General features: G+C 41.9%; 1 protein-coding gene across 1 annotated transcript in view; it reads right to left on the bottom strand.

Annotated features, from left to right (window-relative positions):
* cpne2 (copine II) overlaps positions 1-23370 on the bottom strand; it is a 46253-nt gene that overhangs the window by 22063 nt on the left and 820 nt on the right. Inside the window, exons 2-10 of the mRNA XM_030097070.1 lie at positions 19617-19817; positions 12861-13040; positions 11693-11767; positions 11422-11493; positions 9605-9688; positions 9297-9386; positions 7780-7878; positions 6158-6244; positions 5112-5171 (exon numbers count right to left, since the gene is read on the bottom strand). Coding sequence (XP_029952930.1) covers positions 5112-5171; positions 6158-6244; positions 7780-7878; positions 9297-9386; positions 9605-9688; positions 11422-11493; positions 11693-11767; positions 12861-13040; positions 19617-19793 — 924 coding nt within the window. The 5' untranslated portion in view covers positions 19794-19817. The remainder of the gene's footprint in view (positions 1-5111; positions 5172-6157; positions 6245-7779; positions 7879-9296; positions 9387-9604; positions 9689-11421; positions 11494-11692; positions 11768-12860; positions 13041-19616; positions 19818-23370) is intronic.

The following is a 23370-nucleotide window of genomic DNA, read 5'->3' as shown; positions in this document are numbered from 1 at the left end:
TGACGGAGCTGGAAGTGTTAAATCATGTTTTAATCTGCATCACTGTTAAATTTCAAGCATCAGGTGACTAGAAGCTATTCACCTCCCTCATATTTCTGTGTAACAATAATGAATTGGATGCTATTTTACTACCATGATCAGCCTCTGCCTCGGGGATATTTACCGTATTTCCCACTATGTAAGCTTTTATAGGCTCTCCACTCGCCAGAATCCATTACAACCAGTTGTGCTCTGAATTATATCTGAAATAAGATATAAATAGCATAATTCGGTTAGAATGAGTCTTTACAAACAGCCCATCAACAGCAGCAGGCTGAGTCTTTGTGTCAAAAGTGTGTAACATGGAAATGGTTCTCTCTCTCTCTCCAGCAGTTCCCACAGCCCTGGGGAGAGACTTTCCCTTCCCGGAGATTAGGATTAGAGCCATACTAAGTCTGATTGAACACCGCAGAACGGTTTCCTCTGCACGCTGGTGTTTTTCCACACAACTGCATCTCTGGTGCATGTGTATGATCGTAAAACATGAGCAAAAAAATAAATAAATAAAGGCGGCACATAAGATGTCCTCGGTGATGGAGTGTCTGCGTGAGATTACGTACGTCTTAACTAGTCAGTGCATAATCAGAGAAGTGTGTGTGTGTGTGTGTGTGTGTGTGTGTGTGTGTGTGTGTGTGTGTGTGTCTTCGTGTGTTCATGCACACCTACGGTATCGGTCTCGTTCAGGGGGCAGAAGTACGTGTGATAAAATGTCTGTGCAGAGAAGATACCGAGCTTGGATTTGTACGAGCGCGTGTGTATGAGCAGGGCGACGTCATGCTTTTGGAGTTTGCATGTAAATTGATTGCAGTGAGTGTGTGTGTGTGTGTGTGTGTGTGTTGTGTGTGTATGAATTGGGGAGAGAGCGTGAGGCAGATGCTACATGTTTGTGCACATACATGTGTATGTAAATGAGTTTGCAAAAGCAGGAGAAAAGAACTATGAGTGCTAAGACAGTGCTTCTGTGTGTGTGTGTGTGTGAGTGTGTGTGAATGAGCTGCGGGTCTGTGACAAAAGGCAAGAGATTAGGAAGGAGCGGTGAGGATTTAAGAGTTACTATTTTGGCTTAAAATTGCTCATTTCATCACCGCTAGAACAGGCAAATGTTCCCATGGCACCAAAATTGAACTCATTACAAACAAGTAAGTCTGTAAATGAAGAAATTATTTAAAAAAAAAAAAAAAAACATTCATAACAGCCTGTCAGTCATTAACTGCAGGCAGCAATTTGTGAGTTCTGCAAATTGAGATATTTCTATTTTAACTCAGCGTGGTGGACGTCTGCTTTTTCAGAAACATGCTGAAACACACTCAGCAGTGAGATATTTCCGCGGCTGAGAGCTGCCCAACCTTTAGCTGAGGCACTCGACTGCTGGCTGATGACAGAGAGGAGAGCGTTTCCTCATTCATCACACTCATCAAGAGGAGCAGGCTGGATATAGAGCATCCTAAAAGCCGTTTAAAAAAAAAAAAAACCCAAAAAACAACCCAGAACTTTGAAGCTTATCACAGTTGAACAAGTCAGAACTCACCCATTCTCAGATTAAAGGGTCATTAGGCACTGAGCGACCCACAGCTCCTAAAATTGTTTTAAAATTCAACAACCAAGGGGATTATTGGACATTTAGGAGGCACCAGGGTGATGCCTTGTCTCTTCTACATGAATCTTGGGGTGAAATTTTGCTGTCACTGTTTAAGACATAAAGATTGTTCCAGTGTTTCCCGAGATTTCCACTTGAAAATTCTGCATAGACGGCACTGAACCGGTGGGAAGCAGGGTCATGAGATCTCCAGCTGATCCGTCATGAGGAGGAGGCTTCTCAGGAAGTGACAGGGATTCCAGCATTCATCCCGCTTTCGCTGCTTTAGCTCAGTGTGGACTACTGCATCAGTCACGATGACACCAATGTGATGCAAAACGATGGGACGCACAGAAATGTGTCCCGTCTCTTCTGATTTGAACCTGGTCGAGAAGCTGATGACTTAAAATGGACTCAGCAGGATTTCAGTGAGAACCTGAAGCCTAACACAGCTGTGCAAAGGGCAGTGTACACCCTGGAAAGGAACATGCAACCTCACACAGAAAGGTCCCCAACATCAGGTTTATCTTATCTTATATCTATGTATGCTCCTGATTTTGCAGAGCATCAAGCAGCTTGCTGCCCAGGAAGACATGGAGAACACATCCTCTGAGAACGTGATGCTCTACACAGCAGCAGCAGCAGCAGGAGCGAATCCATTCTGCACGGCAACAACTCTTTTGCACTTGACCAAGACCTTGAGCCAGAAAAAAATGCCACGCACAATTTCACCATTATCTTCTGGAGAGACAGACGCATATAACAGAAGCAGGAGATGCTTGTGTTTGTGAAAGAAGAGCGCTCATGTAAAAATACATTAGAACAGTAAACACATTGTTTGGATTGAAGCTGAACTACTGAACACGCTCATTTTTCCAGCTGGCTTTCTTCAGTATTTGTTTAAAACATTTTTACATAATAAAAACATTCCTTCAAATGTTACTCTGCAGTCTAAACTGGATAAATTATGGACTGCTTTTAATCAATTATGAATCAATTCAGGGTTGTATTGCATATTGTTGTTGAGTATTGCAAAAAAAGATGAGTTGTGATAATTAAATGGTTCTTACTGTAGTTTCCAAACTATCAGTCACACTTTTTTTAAGTTGCTCAGCAGGTCATGTAACTCTATTAGGAACTAACATGTACAACATTCAACAGTTGTATCGTTTAATTCAAAATTCATCACAGTTAAATGAACTTTTCTCTCATATCAGAAACTGTCACATTGCTAACACAAGTTATCACAGTTTTGAGATAAATCTATTCTAATCCTGAGGATTTAAAGCGAGTTATTGCATTAAGCAGGAAGAATGACGTCAATCAGTCCCTCCTGTTGTGTCTTTCAGGAGGTCTGAATCTCCATTATTCCCAGCAGGAAATTGGACCTTTCATACCAAACAGTTAGAGATGAGAACATCACTGCTTGTGGTAAAAAGGAGTCTCTGTGATTCAGCGCATGCAGCAGCCTGAACCTCAAATTAATATTATGCCTGTCACAAAGCTGCAGGACTCCACACAGAAGTCTTGTGGCACGGACATCTCTATGCATTCATTTCATGCCCGTTCGCACTGCACGCATGGATCCTATGCAAAATATGCACATAAGAAAAATACGCGCCTGCCCAGGCTTCTAATGTGTCATGAATAAAACTATGTGCATTCTGAAAACATGAGCCTAAAAACAGCTGAGACCCAAAACTCATTGAATTTAATGCCTGTCGTGTCAGTGCTGACTGGATTTGGTGACCGCGTAACTCCATAACCACCAAACAACACCGATGGTGCTCCGTAACAAGATTTATCAAGACACATTCAAATGGGAAAACTTCCAGATTTTGAAAGTTTCCGTTACTTTGGAAACAAACTTTAAAACATCCTGCTTTCATGTGGACTTGCCGCCTTGCTAAACTCGGTATGAAGTCCATTCCCACACTATTAATTTCACTGACGCAGCAGCAGTCATGCACTGTGATCTCTTAGCCTTTTTTTCTTCCCTGTAATCACCAAAACTCTACACTCACGCCAGACTATTTATTTTTACTCTGTACATGGTGCAGCCTTGTCTTCTTAGGTGAGGTCTGATGAGAAAATACATCATCCATCAGCAGAGAGGAACGGCGTTGTGACATGACGGCGGTTGTAATGATGGAATTAGTGCCGTAGAAATGGAGGCGAGAAGCTGCTGGTGCTCACTACATGTAATTTCACGCCTTCAAATAGCTTGTGTCTTTCTTTTTTTTTTTTAAAAAACTGTGTCTGCTGGCTATTATTGTCCTGCTGTTATTTATTTGAATATCATTGTTTATATGGGAATTCGATTCTTTTCTTCACTTCAACAAAAATAAACATTGCAAGTAAGAGAGGTGCTTAAACCATCTTCACTATCTGATCCTGTAGTAATTAGTCTCTCGTGTAAGCAAACAACTCATTTCACACCGGAGGAACAAACAAGCGCACTGCTTTCGCAAGAGCAAAATACATGAGAAAAGTCACTAAATCAAGCCCGTGAGAAATGTGACCATAAGCAGTGTTATGCACACACACACAATCATGCAGAAATATCCAGAACTCCACTGTGTGAGAAAGATGCACGAGTTAAAAAACAAAAGACAAACTAAAAATGAACATGCTTTCTTCATGATTGGTGCGAAAGTAAATGTTTAGGTTTACAAATGGAGAATAAAACTAAGAGTAGTATTTGCAGGATGGCTCGATTCCAAGTGAGCTGAATTGTGCATCAAATCCTAACAAATTAACAATCACTACATGGCTTAAACAGCAAAAAAACAGCTGAAATGGCTCGAACAAATAAAGCAATTATCAGTACAGGGCTACATATGGAGGCTCGTTCCAGGTCACAAAGCTGGGAAATTGTTGTAGGAATGGGGATGAATGGGGGAAAAAAAAAGTGGTGAATGTGTGTGTTTTATCACTGCAGGCACACATAGGATGACAATAAAACAGTGTGTGTGTGATTGTGCAAGCCATTATAAAAGAGGACTTTCTCTTTCTGGCTCAGCGAGTTACACAAAAAGGTGGGACATCATCAGTGACACACCAGAGTTTCTCCAACCGGAGACTAAAATAGACGGCGAGGCTCTTCTCTCGCCCTCCCTCCTGCTGCTGAAAAAACATCCACATTTGTTTCTTGTGTACCTTGTTTTTTCGCTTCTGCCCCATAGATTCATCTCACATTAAATTGATATTCTCAGCCTTTTAGAAACATCTTTTTTTGGGGTTGTTTTGCCACCTTTCACAATGCATTATCACCTCTCCTCTCCACTCTTTTCGCATCTCACACTCCCCGCCTCCCCCCCACACTCTGTATGGAAATGACTGCCATCCAACTGTAACCCCCCCCCCCCTCAGGAGATGAAAACAGAAAAGTCTGAATGAGGAATGCACATGAAAAACATGTATTTCATTATCACATCCTCACAGGGGCAGAAAAAGAAGAAAGAAAGAAAAACAGACATGCTAATGCAGTACTCACTGTAAACATGAGCTGGCATCCTCCCAGTATGTAATCCAGAAAGGTGTAGTCCCTCACTATCTGGAGGAAAAAAAAGGTGAGAGCGGATATGTGAAATGTTTTAAACGGCTAATAATCACATCTGGTGTTTTATTATGACGACTTATTGTTTGTTTTTGAACCCTTTACGGAAGGCAGCAGCTTATAAAAGCGAGTGAATGAAATGTTTACAGAGCCCAAAAAGTGAGCATTAAAATGGAAAGTAGCCCATGTTTTCCTGGTACAGTGTGCCACCAATTATTATCTTGTTTGAGCACAATTTCCACTCCAATTACAATTAATATTTACCACGGATTTGCCTGTCATTAGTCTAATCCCTGCCGCCAGCCAACAAATATAATTGCTATATTAGTAATTTTCTTGGTGTGAGTGTGTGTGTGTGTGTGTGTATGTGCACAAAAGCTTGTTATAAAAAGGAAAAGAATCAATTATGAAAGCTTGTCATCATGCAGCTTTAATGTCATTCCAATACACATCCGAAGACTGGATGCTTCAGCCCTAATGTGTCCTCCGTGGGGCTCCCAGCTACTGCGCTAATTAGTTATTCAAAAGGCGCTGGGAACGCCCGGTTAGAAGTGTATCAGCTGATCAAAACCACCGTTCACTGAGTAAAGTGTCAAAATGGGTCATTAAGACATGATGGGAAAGGCGTGATTTGCTTGGTGAGCTGTTTCTCTCTTTGAATGTCACAGTTGTAGGATAAGTCGCATTTTTCGATGTTTCTTTCACTGTTTTCCGATGTTTTGTGTTTCAAGTTTTGCCAGGTGTCATTTTCCCAGAGTTCCACTGTGTCCGCCAAGGACATCAAGGTTTTCATAGATGTCATGTCTTTACAGAAAAGGAACCAAAAAAGGTATCTTTAATTGAGATGATAATCCACAGATGCCGGATCCATTGGTTGTCATGGAAACGTGACAAGCTCCACCTTGTTAGTGTCGCTTTTGTTCAAGATGGAAAAAAAAAAATCTGTGAAAGCCAGAAGACTGCACACTCTGGTTCATCCTCACCTTACAGGACTTAACAATGATGATTCCGGAGTTCTTGTAGTTCTTCTTCTTCTTCTGCTTCTTGGGGTTAATGCAGTCAAACTCCACCTGAGGGGGAAGAAAGACAGTGACAGACATGCTGAATGTGATCTCAGACCATGGAAGGGTTGTGATTTGGAATCTACATGTTTATAAAGCAGTTTTGACCCACTTGTCAAACTTGGACTGCTTTAAATCACTGCAGGAAACTGAACACACAGTTATTCCTTGTGATGAAGAGGAAGGAAAAACTGAGGAGCTGGACTGTCTTTAATACTGTCTGTCACACACTCATACATCTATTTAGAAAAGTGTTTGATCAGAGAAGACATGTTACACACACACACACACACACACACAAATACACACATGCGTTAAGCCAGGCGGTGATTCATATGACAGGTAGCTCTAAATGCCTTGTCGTGTTACTACAGCTCAGCTAAAGGCTGCTTTACATCTCAAAAGCACTTCTCAGGATCTCTCCCTCCGTTTTATTTTTTTTTAACATGTTTTCTGTCTCCATTGTTGACGACCCCCCTCCCCACCGACACACACACACACACACACACACATAAACAGATGCAGTGGGAGAACAAGTCATGAAGCTTCTCTGGCACGTGCACACACAGTTTCACACACACACACACATAAATATAGCAGCACATGCAGTTACACACAGAGCTGCTAATGAATGGACAGCATACCGATCGGCGCATCCTTACATGTTTAGTGGACCAGAAATTCAAAAGTGAAAGGAATCAATCTCACCAAGTATTAGAAAAATGCAAATGTGTGCAAGATTATTCCAGCTTGCAGCTCGAGGAAAAGCATTTCAATTCTAAATTAGATGGTACGGGGAAAAGTTATGGTCACCGCAGGGTTAAACTAAGGAAAGATGAACATGAATTTGATTTCTTTACATGAGTCTTGACCTTTATATGGACATTACATATTTTTCTTCCATCAATTGCATAATGCTGCTGCTTCTTGAACCTGAATATCCAAACGTACACATATGCAAATATGTTTAATACTCTGTTATTTTCAGTTTATTTGATTCACTCTAAAGACCATTTCCTGTAACATATCCACATCTCAACATTTCTACACAAACCAAATGGCACCAGGTCTCAGATGATATTCATGTGTTCATCCCAAACACTTCGTAAACGGAGAGAAACTTCCTGCCTCTCAATGAATTAATCAGAAATGGCTTCTAGTTTAAAATACACTGAACACTCGTGATTTATCGAGTGTGTTACAAGAAGACAGACATGTTTGAATGGAGGGCAACTTATCTCCACCCAGGATATTTGGAGTAATCTCAATTTTGTTTGGAATTTTGTTAATCTGCTCAAGATTTTCACAATAAAGGAAAGTAATGCAAGCTGTTTGATTTCAGCACTATACGGACTTTATTTTGTTAGATTTTGGCCTTACCTCAGCTCCATTTATAGAAGTGTCACTTGCTACCATTGTAATTGTGAACCATTGTCATTATAAATCTTTAGAGATGATCTCCTAACCTTTAGGGTCTCTGCGTTAATTTCAGTTTGTGTGTGTGGCTGAACTGACAGTGATTCCAGTAAAGGACAGAGGCTTACCTCCACTGAGTTCTGGGCTTCACTCATCTTGGAAACGGTGGTTAGAAACTCTCCGATGAAGTCGTGTCCTCCGTCATTATCGTAGTCATAACACAGGACCTGTAATAGAGCAGATCACCAGCAGACGCCACTTTATCTCGGCGGTCAGTGAACCTCATTACTAAACTCACCAGGTTTCCAGTATTTATATTTCTTAGCTGTCAAACTTCTGGTCATAAACAAACCCACATGAACATCCCTTCATTCTTTAATTTTCATTGTGAGAAGAGAGAACAGTATACATTGGAAACACATGCAGCACACACTGCATATTCTTCCATTCACGTTGGAATATATTATGATGAGATTGTATTCATACTGAAATAAATTAAGGACGACGGCAGTGATGTATCAAGCACATACGTACCAAGTAATGAAAGCACCTTGATGTTAAGAATTGATGCTTCTCTAATATATCCTCAGGTCATGTGTGGCAGTGAAATAACATCTGGCAGTTTTCTGATGTTATTGCTGAGAGCAGAGGGAGGCGCCGGAGCACTCTTGAATCAATGTAAATAAGTAGCATGATTTTTGATTTCTTTAAAAACACTTTAGAATAACTTAATGCTCGAATAAGAGATGGACTTCTAATTTAAGATGCACTTTCACAGAGTAAAATTCTGAGTATCAAATGAACTGCAGAACAACATGTTTGAACACAGACAGGTTTCCATTTTCTGACATTTCAACATTACTGGTCACACACGTAAGATTAACCTCCAACCGAACAGTGTGGTGGAACCTACGGATGGCTACATCCTCAAAGGTGAAAGGTCACTTTACTTTTATCCATTTCTTCATAAATACATTTCCCATGCTTAATTGACATTTTTGGCAACCGGTGAAGCTATTTTCTGTTCTCTGCCAACTGTGAGCACTGCCACAATTTCAACCGTTCCACGTGACTTTAAAACGAGATATTCTCTGTGTTCTACCTCAATTTTTGGGGAACAACTCAGATTTATTCGCAGCATTGCTCTCATGTGTTTGATAACTTCCTCAGCTGGGATCTAAAGCACACAAGACTAATTTTTTACTCCTGTTTGGGTGCGATGCTGTTATTCTTGACCTGAAAGAGCAATCATTTGCATGAGTTTGTAACCTATAGCTTGCTCTCTGCATGACTTTAGTAAATCAGAACCATGATATCTCTAACATATTTTTTCTCCTTAAATGTCCTGCTGGGGGGGTCAGATTGGAACCTCTGGTTTTGTGTATTTGACAAAAAAAAAAAAAAGTCTTCTAGCTAATTCAACTTCAGCTGAATGTTAATGATTAGATCAGTTACTAAAATGATCAACTCATTGTTCAGCTCATCAATCTAAAAACAGTCACAAGCTCTCTCTCTCTACGCGTAACTGGAAAGTGTAACAAAACTATTTCTCACGGTGAGAAAGCACAATATGCATCTTAAAACTGAACACTGTCTCACAGAGGAACCGGAGCAGAGATGATGGAGTGCAACTCCAACCACTAACCTTGATGTTTCTGTCCACGTCTCCATTGCAGAGTGAAATGAGCGGCACAGTGAATGATTTCCATGATGGATCTAAAGTATTCTTTATGACCTGAAGTCACACACACAGAAATAGGCACATTATCATTAAATCACACAGCGGCGGGGACACAGGAGTACGACGCAGCTCACAGCCACGTTGGAATTAACCGAACCTGCGTCTGTAATCAAAGTCGCAGCACGTCGCCACTTGTAAGACCTGGTTGAGCCGACAATGACGGCTCGAGATAATGACAGTCAGAAAGAGGTGCGTTTAAGCCCCTGACTCACCTCCGTCCTGTGCACCAGCATCCATTTACCATCTTCGCCCTGCTTGTGAAACTCCAGGTACGGGTCGGACTTACCGAAGAAGTCCTGCACAGAAAACAAAAAACATTCTATTCTAACTTTTTAATAGTCACACATCCAGCAAAAAATTGATCGCTGCAATGCTGATGTGGAGCATAAACTGTGGGAAAACTATCAAAAGTCACTTCGAGCTCTTGCAATTATTGCTTTTTTGTGTGTATTCTGGAGGTTTAAGCGGAGCGTGAAGCAGGGAAATCACAGTGTCAGCAGTAGCTGCTCCATTCAGTTTAAAGTTCGATTCCAGCAGCTTTATTTGATCGTGCTGGAGCTGCACGAGCGAGCGAACAAGCAAAGCATCAGCTGGACAGTAGTTAGTTAAAAATCCTAAACATGTCTGATATGAATCTATGCAAAAATGGCTCTTCATCAAACACTTCATCTTTCATGCGTCCATTTATCGTCCATCCATCTGATGCTATTTAACCTCAAACACATGGATTTTGGACTGTGGGAGAAAACCTGAGAACCTGGACACAGAGAGAACATGCAAACTTTACAAACAAAGCCCTGCAATCCAACTTAATTATCTCCTAAACTCAGGATAATGACAGTTGAAGGTTCCATTCCCCATCTCCCCTATCAACACGTCGAAGTGTCCTTGAACCCCAAATTGCTCCCAATGAATGGATTTAGCACCTTGCATGGCTGCTGCCTCCACTGGAGTGTGACTGAGTGAACGTGATGAACAGTGTTAAGTGCTCTGGCGGCGGCTGAAACAGTGGAAAAGCCGTGTAGCTCCAGAAAAGTGAAATCCGTCAGGAGTGAGAGAGATGTGACAGAAACCCCCACTCCGCTGCACCGTGGAAGTCCTCAAGCACGCGCCGACCCAATCGCATCTCTGGGCCGAACTGAAGCTTGTGTGTTTGTTGTTTGTGTACGTTCCTAACAGTTCTAAAGCAACAAAGCAAACTGAGCACATCCTTTATTTATTTCTAAAGTTTAGAAATTCAGGAAAAACCTGCAAAATAATAGTATTTTCATGCAGAACTTTAAATAAAAAAAGAAAAAAAATGTTTTTGTTTTTTTTTTGTTTTGCATTTACCATTTAACATTAAGCAACCCAAGTTGGACTGCGTGGGGTGTTAGTTTGCACTCTTGCTGCACAGTGAGATCATCTCTGATTCAAGTCCAGGATACTGCTCTTCCTGTGCATGCTACAGCTTTCTCCAGATACTCAAGCATCCTCCCACAGCCAAGCAAAAAAAGAAACATGCATATGAAATTTAATCTACATACTGTATAAAGAGTAACAATCAACATGTAATCTATTTTGATAGGGATTTAATGAGAAACATGTACAAATAAAATGATTAGGAAAATAAGAGGTAATAGAGGTGTGATGTTGCAGAGTATATCCAGAGATAATCACTCAAAAAAATCGAGAAAAAATTGAGAACTGCATACAAAAACTGTACAAGAAAACAGAGTGAGGGGATTTTCTTTTTCTTTTTGAGTAAATAACCAAGGTGTCGAACAAACTGTTACAAAAACCTGCGTGGATGCTGCAGGTTTCATTTACACCTGTGTGTGCAGCCCATTGGCTGTCAGACGAAGGTGAAAAGTGTGAAAACATTTACAGTAGATTTGGTCTGCGTGGGCTCTGTTTGTGCGTCCTAAAGCAGTGTGCACTCTGAGCACTCTGAGCGTGTGTGTGTGTGTGTGTGTGTGTGTGTGTGTGTGTGTGTGTGTGTGTGTGTGTGTGTGTGTTCGCATGTGAATGAGTGGGACTAACTGCCTACCTTCTTATCCAGTTTCCGCCCACTCAGGGTCAAAGTGATGATTCTGTTGTCAGACAGCTCCTGAGCTGTTATCTGAAATAACAGTGCAGCACAACATTAACTACAGGGGGGGAAAAAAAAAAAAAAAAATAAGACTCACATCAACATCAGCAGCAGCTTCACTCTCATCACGACCACCAACATCTGATGTACACCTTGTGCCTCACGGGACAAAAACACACCAGAGTGGAGCATATACTGTTGATATGAGGCGCCGTTCAGAGAGCCTTACCGTAATCGAGCCCTTCCCCGCTGGCTTCCCATTGGCTAAAGTCAGCGGTCTGTGAAGTTTCTTATTGGAAACAATCTAGTGGACAATAAAAGGAGGACCGTCAGGACAGGATTCCTTCACTGATCAAATATAAGACTCAAATGTTAAGTTCACTCTTAACCATACGAGTCTGTGGGCGTGTAGGTAATAACGATGTGAGGGCTTCACATGTTATATCTGGGTTTACTTCTCACAAGCAGCCTAATGTAGCTTGACCATCTCTCTGGCCTAAACATTAAGTATTTTTAATTTGTTCTTTAAGAATCAAAATGAATTCCCCTGCTTTCAGTTTCAGTCTCTGAACTGTCTCCAAAGAGCTGGAAACTCACTATCCTTGCCTGCTCAGGTCACAATGAACCGTTTTCTAGGTAAGCTTCTCTTGGTTTAGACTGCAGGGAGAGTTTCTTTAACGCTCCGATCCTATTTCATTTCAACTTTCAGTTTGTGTGTTTTGAAGGAGACTAAAACGAGGGTTGAATTAAATTTATTCATTAACTGAATAAAAAAAAAAAAAGTTGCCAAAAGTTCAAGTTAGCAAGAAAATGAGAAAGCAACCAGCATAAAACTAACACGATCAATTAGGGTGAACCCCAGTAAAAAACAGCCGAAGTGCGTTTTCCATCCCTGTGGAGATTAATCGTTGGACATTTCTCATGTTAAAGCAGAATCGATGCTGAGTGTTTGGCTGGACGCTTGGCTGCTTCCAATCATCCCAGGAAACTAATGCTTACTCAGTAAAACAGGAAATGCTAATAAATACTCTCATTTTCTCAAGACTGGACAACTCTGACTCCGGCTTGTCAAGAAAAAAAAAAGAAGAAGCCATAAATTTGCCTGCGGCCGCAGTCAGTCCACCTCACCGCAGCTCGACCTCTCCATGGTCTGCTCAGACGTCATCATTAAGCTCTAATTTTAAATATTCTCTCCTGCATTCAAGCATTGATTTAAAAATGTTTAATAATCACAGTTCAGTCCCACTTTACATTTCAACGATGCAGTTTTGCTATCACCGCTATTGCTTTTCTGCAATGACAACAATTTTCTGTTTTTAAAAAAATGATATTTTGAATCCTATCTTCTTCATCTGCACCTGTAAATCTTTTAATATGATTTAGAAATCCTTCCGTACCACTCCGAGGGTGCATACGAACTCCCCGAGGAAGTCGTGTTCGTAGAGCTGCGTGGCACATTTGTCTTCGTCGAACATGGCAAACCGAAGCTTCTGGATCTCTTCGAAGTGGTAGTCCACCTGAAACTTCACTCCGAACACCGGGTTCAGGTTGTTCACAGCCGTTTCAGTCCGTCCCAACTGGAAGAAAACAAGTAAGAGGAGGAGAGTTGAGTAAAGTGAAGTTTTATAAGGATATTTTTATTCTGATAATTATCAGAATTTATCCTGTATATCAAGCAACTTTTAGACACTAAGGAGTTGGATATATCAGTCAGGATAAAAGTGATTTCCTGGCCCTCCATGGTGCATCCAGAGATCGGCAAGTTGTTTCTTAACTATTCAGATAGAAAACACAGTGTTAAAAGAGTTAAACACGCCTTAAAATCACAGCAGAAAGGCTCAGTAGAGTCGCACCTTTACCCGTCCCTTCACATGACTGCTGTTTGCACCAATGTTTTCTGATGTGTGTCTCACGGCCCCTCTGAAAAAATAACCCAGACAGCACGCAGACTGATCGGAGTGTGTGTGTGTGTGTGTGTGGGAGTGTGTGAGAGCACCGCGAGAGTCGTGTTCTTTGCTCCGACTCTTCTCCACCAGGTGGTTGGATGACTAACGCAGGCTGACCGTGCTACTCTCCTGTCTGAGGCGGCCTGGACTCGGTGTGTTTATCCACCGTTGGAGGAGGTCAGTCCGTGTTTAGCCTGTCACCACGCCGATGTAACGGAGACGGCACTGAATGACACTGCTTGATTTACACTCACAACATACTGATTATACTACAGCAGCTCCATGATGTTCAGTGCGTTCAGTGTCCTGTCATCAAATCACGTGTTAAATGTTGTTTACACTTCCTGTGCCGGGCCAAAACACTGATTTGGTCGGGGGTGTTCAGAAGGTGTGTGTTTGAGAGAGCTGGAGAGGTGAGAGAAGTGAGAAAGCTCATCCAAGACAACGCAGTTGGCAGAGCGAAGCCTCGTGTCGTCATCCACCACAGGGCAACACATACAAACAAGCATATCAACAGTTCAGATATATGTGGGTTTTAATCCTTCAACTCCATCCTGTGAATACTTGGAACATACTTTGTTGGCTCACTGGTAACTTATCACTTTGTTCAAGGTCGCTGATCTGACTTCACTTGAAATGTTTATCTGACACTTTGAGTAGTTTTTATCCAAACTTTCTCCCATTCCCATTACAGTGGAAAGTCAGATCTGAAAGGAGAATGGCTTCAGTAAGAGGAGGGTTTTAACTTCAGCCTGCTTCCAGCACTTATCTATCCGAGGCACGGGCAGAGTGGCTGCACTTCGTGGCTTAAAAACTCACATTACTGGGACACGACGAGAGGCCGGAAGGCTGAAATGCACGTCTCGTATCTGTGTCAGGGTGGATTTCAACCTGGCTCACCGGGCTTTGGAAGTGAATCCGAGCCTCGCAGCACTTCATATCTCCTCTTTTTTGTTCCTTTTTACTAACAGATAACTGGAACTGACAGAAACAACCAAGCAGGTCACCGAAACAGTTTGAGACGCAGATGTGGACGCAGTGGTACGACCCAAAGATTCACTGTGGCTGTTTGTTTTTAGAATCTTTATAAGTTTAGGTGGGTTTCAACTAAACTTGGTGATTATAACTGTTTATCATTTGCATATTCATATGATGATGATACCGAACAATGCGGTCAATTAGGAGCATTAACAGGAAAATCTACATCGGACCCAGGATGAAGCCCTGAGGAACACCTGATTTTATTCAAGAGCAGGAGGAGGGATCATGATTTAATTCAACTGTCAACCAATGAAGCAGATAACAACTAGATAAAAAAAAAAAAAACAGATGGTTTTAAAAAGATTAAATACAGACGAGGTACTGATGTATGTTTTGCGATTGCGAAGTTTAATTTATGCTCAGTTGTGTCTGTCTGTGTGTTTTCCTGAGCTGAGCATGGTCTCAGGCAATTAAAAATATTCATTATGTTAATGACTAGCGTGAATAAAATGAACATAGTGAGAATAGTTTCTGTGTTCTTTGTGGTGTTGGGTAGACAAGGAAAAAAAAAAAAAAAAGAACACCGTAGGGAAACAGCTCGGAAAAGAAAACCCTCAATCAATGAGACGAGCCTGACTGGATTCAAAGACTCAAACAACAGAGAAGATGTTGCTGAAAAGCAATCATTTCCACACACTGGCAGTGCCAAAACCCAAAGAAAAAAAAAATCAACGTTCGTCAACTGGCAACTGCTTTAACTGACAACATTTGTTAATTTAGAGCCAGGTTTTACGATTTATCATTAGGAAATATTCTCTCAGGGCAAACAAGACAGCAACAAACCACAATTTAGGAGTCCTGTTTGTACGTTCCTTCAGCTGCAGGGCGTGCTGTCATGTTCGCTGTCTGCTTGTTAAGGTTGTCTGGAGGTAGTGTGGAGTGTACGGGAGGTTTCCGTGAGCCTTCACACACAAGACAGCAGAGGACAGTTCCTGGAAAAGCTGCTAACCAGCACTACAACAATGTTAGTCAACACAAACCGCGATTGGATCGAAATGAAAGGAAAACCATTAGCTTCACAAAGATGTATAATGACTGGAATTAGATATCAGTTTTTTAGCTTGGTATGAGGTTTTACCATCATGAGTGATGAAGACTGGGTGGGAGGCAGGCTGAAGGCTCACTTCCTCTGCTTCCCTTAACATTTCCATCAATGTTGAGCCACATAATAAATAAAGTACATTACTGTTCAGGCAGTTCAACGAGAAGCCGACCTGCAGATAATCTCCACCAGAAATAAAGATACAGACTGCTTGTTTGCATATCTATAAATCTGTGCGCTCTGAATGAAGGTGAAGCTGAAGTGTCACATTTAAGCTACTTTAAGATATTAGGTGATATTAGCTGAGATACTTTGAGGAGAGAGGATGTGAGGAAGTATTTAAGTTTTAAAGGTTTAACTGATGCCAGGATATGAAGTTTTACGATTAAGAAATATAACTTTAGCACCTTTATATTCCAAGCTTGAAAAGGAATATTTTTTTTGATTTTAAAAAATGACTTTCAACAACAACATCAACAAAGTCATGATTGAAAGAAGGAGATCAAAAGCAAGAATAATCTAAAAAACAAAGAGGGAACAAAAATAACAGATAAAAAGCGGAAACAGAGGCAGAAAAAAACAGAAAAAGAAGAATAATCAGGAGAAGAAACCAAAAAAACATAAAATAAACATGAGAAAAGAAAAAAGAAACAGAAATATAATTAAATGAAACAAGATGAAAAAAACAAAACAAAAGAAGAAATGTAAGAAGAGACTGACTAGACCAAAGCATAAAAGAAAAAAAAAACCAAAAGTAAAAACAAACATGAGTAACAGGAAATGAAAAAGATGAAACCAAAACAGAAGAAGAGATTGTCAAATCAAATCAAATGTAATTGTCAAGTTTTTCTTTCAAAATGAGTTTTTATGGAATAGAATAAATTGGTGGGCGGGGCCAAACAGTCACACTTCCTGGTTCCAGAGCCAATCATATGTGAGATCCTGCGGTTGTCAAACAAGCAGCACATTCTGTATTTTCTGACCACACTAAAAACATTTTAAATCACAAGTACAGATCCAGCAAGAAGTGTGAGAAAGCTTTTGCAGAGAGGAGACTGCGTTACATGTGAGTGCTCACTTGTAGCTTATATCTTCGCTCCTAACGCGTGTTGAGATTAGCATTAGGATTTAGAATTTGGAGAGAAAAAAAGAATATCACAGGATTTAGAAAATAGCCCCAGGAGTCTGCCAACAGGGTGCCACGTCATTTCCATAGCCCAGATCCATATTTCTGCTCCTCCAAGCTTCTCTAAACACCACTTTTGGAAGCGATCATACTTTTCCATAGTGGCTCATTCAGTGACTTTCCTCTTGTTGTGTCGTTAATTCGCGCTATCGTCCCTTCCTCTCTCTCTCTCTCTCTCTCTGCTCCCCCCATCAGTCCTCCTCTCTGGCTCCTCTCTCGTCCTCTCCTTCATCCTTCACTCATCCTCCACTCTCGCACCTCCTCGCTCGCTCTCACACTCTTACTCCCTTCATACCCTCCTTCCCTCTCGTTCCCCCTCCTGATGGACCCAGCTGCTTCTCACACCTCCATCTCACAAGACGGGACCAAGATAGACAGAAGGTGACGGGGGGGGGGGGCCGAAGGCTACAGACATGTGGAAGACAATCGAGAGGAAGGTGGAGGAATGAAAGAAGGCCGACAGGACAGGAGGAAGGAGATTGGGCGGAAAGAGCGAAACGGCGAGCTGCCGATAATATCCAAGAAAAGGTTCGGGCCTCATTTCGCCTCCTCTCCATCGCTGCCTCACTCCAGGAGCGCCAAAGCTTTTGTTTCCCTTCCGGTTGCCATGGTGACTGTTGGCAATTTCACATCGGAGCCACATGCCCTGCTGACCGACAGCTAGCTACAACCCGAGGCATTCGCCTACACACACACACACACACACACACACACACACACACACACACACACTGCCCTGTTGACCAGCTGTTCGCAGCTGAAAAGCCTTGAAGCCGCAGCCTACACAAACCAAAACTTCATCACCGCGTTTCTCTTGGGCAACTTCTATTTCAGAGAACGTGTTTTTTTTTTTTTTTTTTTTTCTTTTCCCGCTCTATTGAAAGCACATCACACACTCACACCAGAGTGTTCAGAGAATTAAAAGCCAAGCTGAAGAATCCCCCAAATGACAGACCTGAACTCAGCACATCACACGGCTGAGCGGAGAACAGGCTGCTCGGATTTACCTTCCGATGCCTGCCGGACTCCGTGTTTATCCTGAAACGATGCAACAGGTGCAAATAAACTGACAGGAAAGAGCAGGACAGGTCAGTCCGACACCACGTAACCAAAGGTTTGATCATCTATCCATTCTTCCACAATGCTTTCCTACCTAGTGGTGCGCAGCAGCATCGTTACCGCCGACTCTCACATTCACACCTGATGTTGATCGCTATCATTACTTGGTTATTTGGTTGTGTAGTGGTTAGCATAGAATATGTGTGAAGTTTGCATGTTCAACATGAGTTCAATTGTACTTGAAGACTTTGAACTGCCCCTCAGTATGTGTGTGTCTCTGTGTGTGTGTGTGTGTGTGTGCGTGTGCATACATGCGTGTTTGCCTGTCTGTGTGTGTGATCAGTCCAGGGTGTAATCTGCCTTTGACAGTAGTCGGCTGGCACTGGCTTCAGATTTCTTTCATCCAAAGTTGGATAAGGCAGCAAAGAAGATGGATTTTTTTTTTTTTTTTAATTAAGGAAGAAACACCTTGAAAAGAAGCCAACATGGAGCCCGTCAGGAAAAAGCCTTCGTTCGTGGCAATTAAGCACATCTCAACAGTCGCTGTTTTTAAGTCTTTGACTCCTCAGCTACTTTGTGTTTTTAAATAAAATAAGCTTGATGAGCATTGCTATTAGGTATGCTAATTTAAAGTAAAACAGGATGAGTGGCTGGACGACTAACCGTGAAGTTTGAGACCATTCAGCGAGGTCCGTCTCTTGTTGTTAACAATGTTTTGATGCTCACAAACGTTGCGACAACCTATTGGGCCCAGCGTGCCACGGCTGACGCCAGATGGCCGAGACATCACGACTTTGGATCTGGCTCACAATCTATAGGCTTCTGCTTGCGGAGTAACACGGACAACAAAGAAACCCGTCTGGTCTCTTTCTCCACGGAAAGCTTCAGAATGGTGGACGTAACCTTGAAGCACTCGCCTGAATCCACCAGCCACCCTCTCCGTGGCCGTGGATTTATTTTTGCATCCTTTTCATCCTCTTCTTTCCTCCACCCTGGCATTGAAACACACAGCGTGAAGGAGATGTGTTCAGCTGCTTATGATCCGCACACTAATATCCCGACTCTCTCTGCAGCTTCTCCTCTAATCTGCCATTTCATTCTCCACTGACTCTGCAGCGTCTTCCATCCACCTGTTTCAGCAGAGAAAAACACGCCTGCTCTCCCCATGCTGCCTCTCTCCAGAGGTGGGGAGTATCTGCACTTGAAGATTTATCTTTTCTGACGGCTTTCTACTTTTACTCCATAAGCTTCGACACCAATATCAGTTCTTTTGTTAAGTTACTTTCTGAAAACTGTCTGATTACTTGTTAAAGCTCTAAATATTGCAACTTAAGAGATGTAAAAAGCAAAACAGGAACGTCAACAGCAGAGAGAAAGGGTTGAGTCTGGCGAGTGAACGTGCAGTTTGCGATACAGAGAAAACAGTGACGTGAATAAATATCCTGAGTTTAAAAAACGCAAAATATATTGTAATCCTAAAATGTCAAGTGTGTCACATTTGATGCGCCAGGTTCTGAGTCCTCTACGTCATCAGTTTGACCTTTTTTGTTCCCCTGAAAAAAACTCTGCAACTACATTTTGCAGCCCTGGAAGCAGAACGGACGCAATCCCTGCTTTTTTTTATTTTTTCAGAAGAATTTAGCGCATAATAGAAAAGTTGAAAGCAAGGTAAATCATGAACTGTCACTGTTAATCATTTCAGGAGGTTTATACATGCTGGCAATCACATCTGTACATTAACAATAGTTTTAAAGTGCCTATATTTATACTTGAGTGCTGTATTTTCTTAATTAAGCAAATGTCACCAGTCATTTGCCACATATAAACTTTTATCTGTGAAAGTGATGACTTCTGCCTCCTCTCTCGCTGTCCGCCTTACCTCCACCCAGTTTCCGTCCACTTCATGGAACAGGACGCAGAACGGGTCGGACTTGGAGGCCACGTCTCGGTCCAGCAGGCTGGTGGCGGTGACGGACAGCTCCACCCGAGTGACGCAGTGCTGAGGAGCAACGCTGCGGGTCTGGCCGTCGTTGGCCGAGCCTAGCGTGTAGGCCATGGTCGGAGGTCGCCGCTGATCACCCTGAGGGGAGGAAAATGGAGAAATGAGTGGAAAACTCCGCTTCGGTGCACGCCTACGTGCCCGCCCACGTTGACTGCTTCTTGGCTGACCATAGGTGGCTTTTGATTGATTAAAAACACTTTCTGAATATTTTCCGAAGAGATAGAACTTTTTCTAAAACTTCTCTCAAAATGTTGTTTCAAATTTTGCTCATTATATTATTTCAACATTAAATCAAATTTGACAGCAACAGGTCAGAGGTCAGCAGCTGAAAACCTTGAAAAAACAAGGAAAATTTGCTAAAAACAACAGAATCAACAGGTGCTCTGCTGGAAATGCAGACGCATCTGGGTAAAACTGGGGTACGAAGCACAAAGACATCAACAATCAACAATGTTTTAAAGTGTTCATCATCACATGTTTAAGTAATCTGATGCAGCTCTACATCTTCCAGTCACTACGGTTAATTTTCCTAAGACAATGTACAAAATGCCAGCTCTCAAAAAATATCTTAATCTTAAAATCTGAGAGAGATGAAGGAATGGGAACAATTTTCTCCAACCTTAGATCAATCTTTCTGCAAAATGGAGAAATGTTCGTGTCGATTTAACCTTTTAATATTGATGAATTTCTTCTTAAATCCAAAAAACCTTTGGGAAACTGAAAATACTCCTCTCGTTTCACTATTTCAACCAAATCCCTGCATTCTAGAGCCTTGAACCAGTGGCTTTTGGCTTTTTTCTTATTAAAATCCTTTTTTTTTTTTTTTTTTTTTTTTTTTACAAATCTGTCATGTAATTGTTGATGAGGTGGCTGCAATAGTTTTTCTACTCAGAATCAGTACTTACTATGCACATATTTTTTCTAACTTCAGGACCCCTTCACCCCTTAAAGACAAGCCGTGACCCAAATCTGTGAACATTTTCAACTTCTCAAATTTATTGGACGACACCACAGTGCAGTTTGAACCTGAGATAGAAAATCACACCACGCTAAAACAAAAAACAAGTTTCCTGATGAACCAAAACAAGCAGCTCGTGGCAGTGTGAGAGAGGGAAATATTCTTCTTTATACTGAATTAGCTGCACTTTAATTACAACCAAAACTCTTCACTTCAGTAACTTCAGACATTTTTTTTTAACAGACTAGAAACACTGCTATGAATAACTTTTCTGCAAAAAAACTGCAGCAAAAATATCAATATTTTTCTGTAACACGTCCCCAGCATCGAATGGAAAACATCTCCCAGCATCATGAATAGTGAATAAATGTATTATGTAAGTGCAGCTCTCTGAAGTGACCTATAGGTTGGTGTTGTTGCATCGCGGCTGATAGATGCCGTCCGGGATAACAGGCGGCCTCTCGTTAGAGGCCTTACGCAACTCCTCGCACTTCCGCGGGAGCGAGCGTGTGTCATGTTCGGCGTACGCTGGCAGTCAGCAAAAAAAAAAATATAAATTACTGGAAACACTGTTGTGGAGAGAAAGCGAGAAGCTTCCAACAAACACACGGGGCGTGTGCACGTGTTGCCAGGCAGAGTGCTTCGTTTCAGGAGCTGACGGGGACAGAGTACATCCACAAAATATTTAAAAAAAAAAGAAAGATTTTGGGGTTTTATGGCAAACTGGTTTTTAAGGGTAACCATGAATTTACCCATGTGGTTGTGGAGCGGTTAAAACAGAACGTCATCCGGTTAGACTTCGGGTTTGGAGCCTGTGTGCAGTTTGCATGTTCTACCAAAACCAAAAGGTGATCAAAGCGTAACAAACACCAAATCATCAGACGTCACTAAAATCAATACAAGTTGAAAAGAACAAAGAGGAAGTGCTGAACTTTCCAGCTCCTCCTTGAGAAAACAGTTTATGAGACCACGCTTTATGCCTTGTTTTCAGTCTGGATCAGAGTTTGTTGTTTCCATTCAGCTAAAAACACAATAAACTGTTATCCTCCGGTGTGTTATGATGAGGCATCTGAGCTCTCCAGCTCTGATTGTTACTGCTCTAGGTGGTTGAACGGGGGTCGGCGTGGGCAACGGACTGGTCTGCGGTAAAACCACCAAATCCACCGAGTGCTACAGCAGGCCAGCCGGATCAATGACTCGCCGTGACCCGGGTTCACTGCAGACAAAATGTTTACAACGTAACATTAATAGAGCTGCACTTAATCATTGACTGAAATCTCCTGCTGTTTTATTCTGCGACTGCTAAGAGGAAAACCTTCCACAGTCTTCATGTTATGGGTGAATGTGCAACTGAAGACAAGAGAAAAGTACAGAACCAATTAAAAATTAATAAATCTGATGACAATAGGCAACCTGTGGTTTTCAGACCAATTCAGATTTCAGTTTAATCAGAAAAATTGTTTCCAAAGACCGAAAAGTACCCACTGAGCAAAAATGAAATACTTTATACATGAATAAATAAAAGAAAAACCAAACTGGGTGCTGGAACTCCAGTGTTAAACATTACAAAGACTACAAACACTCTGGCTCTGGATCAAAGCCATCGCAAAACCTTCCAAATGATGAAGCCTCGGGCTCAGAATTGAAATGACATCAAGAGGAAAGGAAACACGCAGGCATCATGAACTGCTCAAAACAAACAGAGAGCGTGAACATGTGGTCTGCTGGACCTCATCAGAATTCCCTCTGTGGCTGCTTTCAGCAGCGACAAACAGCACAGCACCCCGTGTTCAGAAAGGTGCTTTTTGTTCTCGCAGCGGCACGCTAAAAGGATGCTGTCTGTTGCTAAGATACTAATGTGAAATAACCAGCGTGCTCCTCCCGTTCAGCTCCTGTGATGTCACAGCGGTAGTGGCGATTTGCTCAAAATACCGGTGCGGCGTTTTGCTTTTTTCCTCCCCCCCATTCATTGACTTCAGTCATTCATGTGAGGCAGGTTTTTTTTAAAAAAAGGCTTGTTTTGACTGCCTCCTCCAACACTTTTAACTCAGTCGTCCATTGTCCGCGGTTTCATTCCCTGTCATTTACCGGATAATATTCAACAATGCCGCGTCCATCAATGGAGCAACGAGCAGGCAGTGAGATAAGCCAGACACCTGCTGCATCTCTCCAGCGATAAACACTGTGAAGCAGAGGCCCGGAGAGGTAATTAAAAAAAGGCAGCACAGAGATAACACATCGCAATAATAAAAGCATTATTGGATGAAATATGACATGCATCATTACACTGCAGAGAATCTGTTAACTTCTCCTCAAAAGGACAGTGCTGCAGTTCTCTGAATGGATTTGGCACATTTCCTCTTTTTCTAAAAGATGGGTTGCTCAGGTAGGATTAAAAATAAAGAAAAAAAAAGCATTCCTCTGATGGCATAATCTGCTCACACACACCAACTGGATCTTTTAAGACGCCACAAATCACATCCTGAAGGGGGAAAAAAAATGCTACATCTGTCAATGTTTGCAGAGAGAGGAAATCTGAAGCACATATTAGTCATGGGTGGGAATCAAGAGTGAATGCACAGGGAAGCCCAACCAAACCAGATAATGCAAGGAAAATACAGAAATGAACATGGAGAGAGTCAGTGTGACTCGTCACTGCTTCGTAATAGTAAG

This window comes from Salarias fasciatus, chromosome 7, assembly GCF_902148845.1.
Source record: "Salarias fasciatus chromosome 7, fSalaFa1.1, whole genome shotgun sequence".
NCBI lineage: Eukaryota > Metazoa > Chordata > Actinopteri > Blenniiformes > Blenniidae > Salarias > Salarias fasciatus.
Note: the sequence above shows the minus strand (reverse complement) of the source record. Positions and strands in the feature narration are given on the sequence as shown.